Source organism: Micrasema longulum, unplaced genomic scaffold (genome assembly GCF_059751315.1).
Source record: "Micrasema longulum isolate JH-2025_06_02 unplaced genomic scaffold, ASM5975131v1 h1tg000777l, whole genome shotgun sequence".
Lineage (NCBI taxonomy): Eukaryota > Metazoa > Arthropoda > Insecta > Trichoptera > Brachycentridae > Micrasema > Micrasema longulum.
Genome location: NW_028277970.1, coordinates 156613 through 166922, shown reverse-complemented (window position 1 = coordinate 166922; position 10310 = coordinate 156613). Strand labels below are relative to the sequence as shown.

The 10310-nt window shown below is 35.2% G+C and overlaps 2 protein-coding genes across 3 annotated transcripts in view; one reads left to right on the top strand and one right to left on the bottom strand.

Annotated features, from left to right (window-relative positions):
- The first annotated feature begins 1578 nt into the window (after positions 1-1578).
- On the top strand, positions 1579-8195 carry RpS8 (ribosomal protein S8). Of its 2 annotated transcripts, none has more exons than XM_088230530.1 (6): positions 1579-1607; positions 1985-2091; positions 2272-2371; positions 5675-5850; positions 6794-6923; positions 8021-8195. In XM_088230530.1, exons 1-6 carry the CDS (start codon positions 1604-1606, stop codon positions 8128-8130), a joined length of 627 nt encoding a protein of 208 aa, XP_088086656.1. In that variant the 5' UTR covers positions 1579-1603; the 3' UTR covers positions 8131-8195. The 2 variants fall into 2 exon arrangements, with proteins under 2 accessions (XP_088086656.1, XP_088086657.1); XM_088230531.1 differs by having other exon boundaries at positions 1586-1882.
- The window catches only part of Spn85F (Serpin 85F), a 29747-nt gene continuing 27600 nt past the window's right edge, over positions 8164-10310 (bottom strand). Inside the window, 1 exon segment of the mRNA XM_088230529.1 lies at positions 8164-9209. Within this exon segment, the coding sequence (XP_088086655.1) occupies positions 9076-9209 (134 nt within the window). The 3' untranslated portion in view covers positions 8164-9075.

Below are 10310 nucleotides of genomic sequence, written 5' to 3'. Positions count from 1 at the left end.
GAAAAATTATAATCGAGAAAGTAAGAAAGGTGACGAAAGACAAAGTGTGGGACGTGCAAGGAGCCTTTATGGGTGGACGTGGATGCACGGATCAAATTTTTGCGCTGCGAATGCTAAGGGAGAAGTTTTTGGCAAAAAGTCAAAAACTATTCTGCGCATTTGTCGATTTGCAAAAAGCGTATGATAAAGTAGATAGAATGAAATTGTGGGGCGTGTTGGAAAAGTATGGAGTAAACAATAAACTTATACGTGCAGTATCGTCTCTCTATAAGGAAAGTTCAGCGTGTATAAGAGTTAATGGGGTATTAACATCTTGGTTTGCGATCTCAAAACGCGTGAAACAGGGATGTGTAATGTCACCATGGTTGTTTAATCTATACATGAACAACTGTATGAAAGAGATAGAATGTATGGGTATTGGAGCAAAAATGGATAATTTTCCAGTAAGCTGCTTGTTGTTTGCTGATGATGCAGTTCTGTTAGCAAGCAGCAAGGCTGATTTGCAGCAAATAGTCTCTAGAATGTATGATGTATGCCTGGAGAGCGAATTGGCGATTAACGAAAGTAAGTCAAAAGTGATGGTATTTGAAAGGGATAGTGAGGTTACTGACTGCATAATAAATGTAAACAACGAATGTCCCGAGCAAGTAGAAAAATTTGTGTATCTGGAAAGCATGTTTTCAAGAGATGGAAGAGTAGAAAAAGATGTTGAAAGAAGAGTGAATGCGGGCAACAAAATGAACGGAGCACTAAGCACAGTAATTTCTAATAAGAATATGTCAATCGAAGCTAAACTGGCAGTGCACAACGGAGTTTTAGTCTCAACACTTATGTATGGAAGTGAAACATGGAACTGGCAGAGGAAGGATGAAAGCCGAGTGAACGCGGTTGAAATGCGATCTCTTAGACGAATGTGTGGTAAATCAATGTATGACAGGGTTACAAATGATGAAATCAGGCGAGAGTGTAAATCTGAGACAAGTATAACTGATAAGATTAAGAAAGGGTCTCTGAGATGGTTTGGTCACGTGGAACGAATGGACGACGAAAAAATGGTAAAACAAGTATATATGGCGGAAATGAACGGCAACGTTAGATGAGGACGACCAAGGAAGACGTGGCATGATCAGATAAACCAAAATCTTAAGTCTGGTCATGTCAAAAGCAGACAGAACCGAAGGGCATGTATGACAAGATGTACGAATGTGGAAGAGGCTAGGATTGTATGCCAGGATAGACGTGTGTGGCGGTCCATTCTCTCTGCCTACCCCTAAGGGGAAATGGCGTGATGGTAGTAGTAGTAGTAGTAGTAGCAGTTGAGTGATTTTTTAATAAGACAGTTTATTGAAACTTCAATTTTGTAAATTAAGATCACACTTATTTGTTAAAGAAAGTTTATTGTTAAAGACAGCTTTTACATATTTCAGAGTAAACAAATATCTATTTTTTTAACGTTTTAATAGTTTTATAAACAATCTTCCCCGATTTTACAAAACAGTAATATTCTCAATATTCTGAAATATAAAGTACCTACCCAAATAAAAATATAATTTGTAATTTGTTATTCCGTTCGTCTATGCTCTTTCTTTAGCTCGTCGGCAAAATGGGTGAGTGCGTGTTGTAAATTTCCGAAAATAAATCTACGAGCATCCAAGTAGTCTAATAAAAATGGGCAGTGTTTTTGATTTAGTTGTTCATTGTGATATGTTTTCTCCTGGATATCTGGTCAATTTAGGCCCAAAATCAAGGCATAATATGTCATTTTGTTTCCTAACTGAAGGAAAGCGCTGCATCCCGGTGACAGTTTGATTTGGTTGATGTTCGATTCTCTCCATACTCGATGGTTTAAAAACGGTTTATGTGTATTAAAACTATGTCTCAAGTAAATATAATTGCTTTAAAAACAGTGGTTTTGTTTTTTCAACGTTTTTGAGGTTATTTGACACTTGGTCCTGACCAATACTCACGACTCGTGTTTTTGTAGGTATCAGCCGGGATCATTGGCATAAAAGGAAGGCGACTGGAGGCAAGAGGAAGCCTATGCGCAAGAAGAGGAAGTATGAATTAGGTCGCCCCGCTGCCAACACAAAGGTTAGTTGGATTGACATATTTTTCCGATGTTACTTCGATCCAATCATTCTGCAGTGTAATTTTATCGGTGTGACATTAAACATTGTCGTCATGTACCTTGAACTTCTGTGATTATAATCAGTAAATACTTTGATACTGTTCATTTACTGTTAATCATTGTTTTTAATTAATTTTTTTTAGCTTGGTCCTCGTCGTATTCACGTTGTCCGCACCCGTGGTGGTAACTTGAAGTACCGCGCCCTTCGATTGGAAGGTGGCAACTTCGCGTGGGGTTCAGAATGTGAGTATTTTCTTTGTTATTATTGATTTTTTCAATCATTGTTGGGTTTACAGAATGTCGTTCGTCGATGCGCTTTGTAGCGGCAAGACGTTTGTTACTCTAGCTCGGACCTCTGATACGTGAGTCCGCAACATTAGCCACGGGACCACAACCCGATTAAAATATAATAGTTAATCTTAACATAAGAGATTTTAATAATAATTTTATCAGAATCATTCTATAGAATTAGTGAGTACTCTCGGGTTAAAATCCCGCCAAAGGAAATCGACTGGAGATTAGTCGGTCTCATGGTGTACTGGTTATTGCGTTTGCCAGGCATTAAATAAATAAATAATTATAAAACAATGAATATAGATCCACCGTATTGTATTTTATCACGCCGCGCCGTGTAGATTTTCGCTGTGGCGTGTAATGGGCTGATCATGCGATATCACGCAGTGGGCTCGTGGTTTGCACGTGCACAGCGGTCCAATCTCCTATCGGTAGATATTATGTTATTGCTTTAAAAACATCATGAACTGCTCATTGTTATATGTCAAATGGTTCAAAATGCATTGTAGAACATTACCTCATATTTAACTCAATTTGTGATTTCTGTCAAAAAGTTGTCTTTTTGTTTATGACGAGAGTATAGGAATGACATGACTATTTACTTTACATCGGTGTTACATTTTGATAAAGTTTTTTCATCGAAACCAACCATACAGATTTATTTAATACATCCATGGAGCGCAGCATTGTTCCGAGAGCCATAAAAAAAGCAAATGTAACTCCACTTTTAAAAAATTCCCAACTAGATGTGGAAGATCTTTCCAGTTTTCGCCCTATTTCAAATCTTCCCATCGTATCAAAAATACTAGAAAAAATAGTTTCTCACAGGCTCGTTAACTATATCGAGCGGAATTCTTTATTTTCGGTAAGGCAATCGGCATACCGACGTTTTCATTCCACGGAGACGGGAGTGATAAGAGTACTGTCTGACATTATAACGTCGGTGGACTCTGGTAATCTGGTGTTGATGGCTCTTCTGGACATGAGTGCTGCATTTGATACTGTAGACCATAATATTTTGCTTGAACGTCTGGAGAAAACTTATGGTATCCGTGATCAGGCACATATGTGGTTCAGTTCATATCTTAATAAAAGAGAATATGCAGTCGTGTTCCAGGGTAAAAGCTCAACCAACTTTCGGGTGTCTACAGGAGTGCCTCAAGGGTCAGTACTCGGACCACTCTCTATCTCCTTTACACTAAAGACATAGAGAACATTATCAAAGAATGTGGATTGTGGTCGCACTGCTATGCAGATGATACGCAGATTTATTTTTATTGCAAACCAGGCGAGAGAAGTGTGCTTGTCAATTTAATTGATGGATGCATCAAGAAAATAGGAAACTGGATGGCTGAAAACAGACTAACATTAAACCCATCAAAAACTGAACAACTGTGGGTGGCTTCAGCCAGACGACAGAATTTGATCCAGGATACGGCTCTACCCAATGTAGGGAGTGCCGTTCTACCCACCGTTAAACTACTGGGAGTTTTACTCAATTCTGACCTATCTCTTGACGCTCAAATTAGTAGAACGATAAGTTCATGCTTCTACCAGCTGAGACAAATTAAATGCATACGCAAAAATTTGCCGGTTGATGCCGCCCGTCAATTAATAAATGCGTTTGTAGTGTCTAGAGTCGATTATTGTAATGGTATCTATGCAGGTCTACCAATGAACAAAATGACTCGCCTACAATCTGTATTGAATGCCGCAGCGAGACTTATTTTCGGAATCTCTAAGTTCAGTCATATCACTCCACTACTTCGGGAACTACACTGGCTACGTTTTCCACAGAGGGTCGAATACAAACTCTGTTGGCTTATGTATAAGTCACTGCACAACTCGGCTCCGGAATATCTAAGGGAACTATGCATTCCAGATGAACTAGCTGACAGGCGTCTCACGCTTAGATCAGCTACGTCTACGGCGAGAGGAAAAGTTATTATACCTCTACGCAAACAGCGCACTAAATTTGGTGAGCGCGCATTTGCGGTCGCAGGCCCTATGGCATGGAATGCTCTCCCAGCAGAGGTGCGAGGCTGTGAAAGTGAAGTGATGTTTCGGAAAAAAACTTAAAACCCACTTGTTCTCTAAATCATTTGAATAAATCCGTAGCACGTGACAACAAAATAAATTATTTTAATCAAATTACAAATTTAAAGCTTCAATTAAATTAACTTAACAGTAGAATCACCATGTAAAGCGCCCTTGAGGTATTTTATTACGAAAATGGCGCTATATAAGTTATCCACAATAAATAAATAAATAAATACAGAAAAGGTTTATTTACAAACAATAATTTTTATATTGCGAGCAATTATTAGGGTCCCCGTGTTAAATACAAATTTTATACATATCTTTCAACTACACTGAATCATCTAATTTAATAATTAATAATCTAAGTAACTAAAACAACTTGTCTTTCATATAATTTTTGTAATACATGATCATTAACCATTAGAGAAAGTTAAGTTCCCAATGATGACACTAATTGCTTGATGTCTCTTCAACGACTGAATTCGTTCTGAATAAGGTTTTGAGACTCTCCGTGATATGCAATGTCATAGTTACTCTGAGGGAATTTATTATTTTATTTGCATTTCATTAAACAAAAATAGATCTGCACTATTACGGTTGTGGTTTCATACAAATTTCCTAATTATAAGGTCAATAAAATATAATGACTAATTTCAATGGTACATAGGGCACTGCATTGGTACACTATTTGTAGTGAACATATATCAATTTTTATTTAAAGATAAAGGTAAGATAAAAACACTTTAAAATCAATATATCACGTTGAGCATGTCAGAGATTGCCAAAATTTTGCAGAAATTTTTTTTTTTTATAGTTTTATCAGTGCTATGATTTTTTAAAGTTTTGTTATTTTGGAATTACTTCGCATGTGATGTCACAAATCTTAGCCGTTGAGTTGTGCTGATTAGTGATTATTGGTTTATTCCAAAGAACTTGTGATTTTTTTGTAAAACTTTGTGTACAATTAAATGCTCTAATTTTTACTGCTCATAAGAAAACGCTTTTTGTATCTAATTTTCCGTAGCACTGAATTTCCTCACTGTCTTATTAAATTTTGTAAATTTTTAAATGCATGGTAAGTATGGTCTCTCGCTGTGTCCTCTTCTGCTCTGTCAGGATTATAGCAATCACCCTATTTTATTACACGGATTAAACGAAATTTCTCTTGCACCAGAATTAATTGTTTCTGACCATGTGAATATTTGTTCCCAGGCACAACCCGCAAGACCCGCATCATCGATGTTGTATACAATGCGTCCAACAATGAGCTGGTGCGTACCAAGACCCTGGTACAGAACGCCATTGTGGTCATCGATGCCACACCCTTCCGCCAGTGGTATGAAAGCCACTATGTCCTACCCCTCGGCAGGAAGAAGGGAGCTAAACTTGTAAGCTTAGCTTTCATATATTTATGTATTTTGAATCATGCAAAAAAATCTTAATAAATAGATAAAGAGTCCTACTAATAAGTTTAAATCATGTCGCTTGCATCAAAATGAAGATGTCGAAGAATTATAAATCTTTGCTCATTTTAGGAAACCGTTAAATAAAATTTAAAATATGCAAACAATCATAATAATGGATATTTTAAAGCACATTAAAAATAATGAAAGTTGTGAGATTTCCAAGTTATAGAGAGAGAAATATGATCAAAGTCACTCACGATTCAAATGTCGCCCCATTTGGCGGTAGTTACTAGCTACTGGTTTCTAGAGAGAGGGAAACAAGCATAGACAACAATACTAAACAAGTATCTATGGCATTACCAACATTAAAATAAATGTATTACTAGTGGTTGACTGTTGGGTGGACTTTTGCTACTCAATTCATTGCCAATATACTAATATGCCGTTTTTAATTTAGCAAATTTTTCAAATGAAATTCTTGATAATAATCCTAATAAGGGCTTTTATAACCACTAAAAGAGTCTGAAAAATCCTTTATATGTTCAGTATGTTAAATCCGTTATTCATCCTGAGTGAAAATACCCCATTATTTATCTATCAATTCACAATATTTTATACAAGTTGCAAAATTAATGTGTTTGTTTTAAAGCCAAGTGAAATATTTAGTAGAAATAAGACAATTTTAATTATGACTTGTCCCTACTTCAAATTTACACCCTTTTCTCTCTTAGACAATTTAAAAACATGTCAAATATTCTTAACTTAATAGTAAAAGTAATTTTGGTTTATTAAAAATGATGAAACATTTGCGTGTCATATGACCCTGGAGTGATTATACAATTCTTGCACTACTGACCACGACCCGTGACAGCGGCACAAGTTGGTACGGTTATTGTCTCGCTGTAATGACATCATCCCTTTGCAGACTGAATCCGAGGAGAAGATCCTCAACAGGAAGTTCAACAACAAGACGGCCAAGAAGTACACAGCTCTCCAGAAGCTTGCCAAGGTTGAGCCCGCACTTGAGGAACAGTTCCACACTGGCAGACTACTCGGTAAATATTAATGTTCTAATGAAATACTTTCTTTTTAATAATTTAAGATTCCATGCTCTCTCTTTTGTATTCGTCGGATTGTGAGCAATTATTGTGTAAATTGACTTTGTTTTCAATTGAATTTGTCATTCACGGTATGGAATTTAACAAAAATTATATTGAATTAATTACGTTTGAAATGTTGTCACAGCACACATAAACAAATGAGTTGAAATGTACATAGTCATCCAGTAAAAATGTATTTAAACAGTAAAAGTGGATAAGATAAATGAGACTAAATTTGCTCATTTTAAGTGCATAATATATTTATTTTTTTCTTTTATTGTGCCGTTGTTTTTATCTATACGGGGACAATTATTCCAATATTTTTGTTTATTTCACTTAAATTTAGTATAAGGTATAGTTGTGGGAAATCCGTTGCTAAGACATAAAAACTCTTTTGAAATTACACCACGACCCAGTTGGGGTTAAGCTTTTGCAATCCAAATTACAGAGGAAACATTTGAAGTTAGTATAGTCATTCTAGAACTATTTAAGTGCTTTTTGTTTTTAGAAATCTATATTGATAGTTTTAAGCTGCCCTATATTGCTCATACTAAGAAAAATGTGACTTTGAATGTTTTGACTCAACAAAAGTCTTTTCTGGTCTTTCTTATTCACATTTTAGACATGGTTCTTACTCATGAAACCAACTGACTTCCTTAAAAAAGTGCTTTTATTTGGTTTTTATATATAACTTTTTTAGAGGATTTTATTAGTTAATAATGCTCAAAAAATTACAACTGCGTTTTTAACTGGTTTTCTCAAATTTTGTAATTTAAAGGTTTTTATCTGTATACCGGTGATATTGATATTATCTTACATTTTAAAATCCCTTGTATTAGGATGAATGCGTGAAAATTAAAATTAAATCTCCATGATGAACCTCATGCTTGAGTTTCAATTCTGTGTTGTTCGTTTTGAATTGCACTCGTGAGACACCAAATGATCAGCCATGTCATAGTTACTCTGAGAGATCTCTCTAAATTATCATCTAAATATAATTTCCATCGCTTGTATCCAACATCGTGATGTTAACAGATAATTGTCTATTCCAGCCTGCCTGAGATCCCGCCCCGGACAGTGCGGTCGTGCTGACGGTTACATCATCGAGGGAAAGGAGCTGGAATTCTACCTTAGGAAGATTAAGTCGAAGAAAGCAAAATAAACTTACAACTAATTGTATAAAATAAGAAAAACGTGGAGTGAATAAAGCTTTTATTACACACCGAATTTGTGGATTTTTTACTTTTTCTAACCTTTTTTTCTCCTCGCACAATATTAATTTTAATGTGCGTTTTCAACTATCCTCTTTTTGTACATTTGTATGAAGAAATTTATGCATAATTGATGCCATAATAATATATAAACAGAAAGCGGAATGAATGACATGATTTTGCTATTCAAAGTATTGTTCCATTTGTGGAGATCTGACTCGATAAAAAGTCAGGCACATTATCTATTCCATTGCAAAATTGAAGCCACTAGATGGTGTTCTTTAAAAAATCATATCAGGGTCTTGTTTTCAAATCATAAATTTTAAATGTTTGTTTGACATAAATATGAAGGTACGAGTATTATAGAAGCAAACTTGGAAATCTCCATTGAATATTGAGATATTTGCGAAAACCTTTAAAAAAAGAATTGCGAGATTTTAATTATGCTTCACTAACTCGATGGAGAATGCGAAGTTTGCAGTGTCAAGTAGTATAATTTATTGAAATCTGTTTTCACAATTAGACTGTTTTGAATTATGCTATTATTTAGGTAGGTCGGTTTTTTTATGTATAGTTTATTTTGCATCAATAACTAATTTTCCGAGATTTCTAAGTTTGCTTTTAATACCCTCATACTTCAACTCTGTAAGTACGAATTATAAGCATAGTCAAATATTAGCTACATTAATGTTTCATAATCGTGGCATTTTAATATTGACTGAAAAAACTTGTCTCGAGATTGGCGCACACACTGACTATTGTTAATTATTTATTAAAAAGTACCTAAATAGTCTTGAGGCTGTTCTGGGCCATGAAAGGACTATCATATCGAAAGCAATTCGATAAATATGTTTTCTCGTAACATTTTACCTTTATAATATTTTTTTGAAACATGATCACAAGATTCTCGAGTTAAGCGGGTTGACAACTTTTCCGGCCATTAAGGCGACATGGAGAGAGGAATCCATTACGAAGAAGAGGAATGGGTGTGTGGCTGCAAACTCGACTGGCTGTCTGTTGTAGGCATAACCTGAAACAGTAATACATAATATTTTATTAAATTTGACAAAACAGAATACAACTTGTGTAAAAATGCACTATTTTTGGTCTAATGATGTAAAATATATAAGGTTTTTTTAACTTTTTGCCCCCTTATCCACAAAATTTCAGAGATGATGTCAAGGGGTAAATATTTAACGAATTACAAAAACCAAAATATAAAAATAAGATATCTTACGAGGAAACGCAGTTTGGCATTTCTTCATACAAACGTATTCACGAATTTTCTCCCTGGATTATGGCGCCAGGAGCAGTGATTTTTGACACACTACAGACATTTACTATTGGCCCTATCATTTTATTTTTTTGATAAATTTATTTATTTATTGCAGTCCATTTTAACAATGGTAAATACAATTTCTTGTAATAAATACAGATACTTATCAAATAAAAACTTTTGTTGTTGTTGTATAAAATTAAAAATAGGACAAAAAAAATAATTACTACCTCAAGACAAGGTCTGGTCTATCTTAGTGATTTTTTAAATCTATAAAAACTTACACCAAATAGTCCAGATCTTGTCTCGAGTTTACAATATGACACAATCAGGACATTGGTGCATGCTAGCCATCGTTCGTGCTGTGTTGATCAAGGAACAGCAAATTATTAGGCACAAATTAAACATTGGCGGCCTCCGTGGTGTAGTGGTCAAGACGCTTGACTCGCAGACGGAAGGTTCCGGGTTCGATTCCCGGTGAGAACACAAAAATTAAATGTGATTTTTCTCAAGCCTGGGTGTTCTGTGATGTAATTCACCGCTGTAATTGGGCCTCCTGGCCTGTTGTGGTGCAAAAATAAAAATAAAAAAATTAATTATTAAACACCCAGAACAAATAGTTTAGTATAGGAACAAGGACCACCCAAAAATCCTTAAAAGAGCCTAGTTTTATTTGTCGTCTTCGTTCGTACGGTAAACCAATATGATAACAATTTTTTAAAAACACAAAAGGTGCTGACACAAATTTTCATTCTGATACTTTTTCTTAAAAAAACAACCAAATTGGTTTAGTTTTAGGGTGTGGAAAATGTGACAATAAAACATTGCCTATTTAGCCTGATGTACAGTTGTCTT

Excerpts from the sequence above, each read along its gene's own strand:
- RpS8 (XM_088230530.1), top strand. Across the intron at positions 2,372-5,674 it reads CTTCGCGTGGGGTTCAGAAT|GCACAACCCGCAAGACCCGC; the intron begins GTGAGTATTTTC and ends ATTTGTTCCCAG. Across the intron at positions 6,924-8,020 it reads CCACACTGGCAGACTACTCG|CCTGCCTGAGATCCCGCCCC; the intron begins GTAAATATTAAT and ends TGTCTATTCCAG.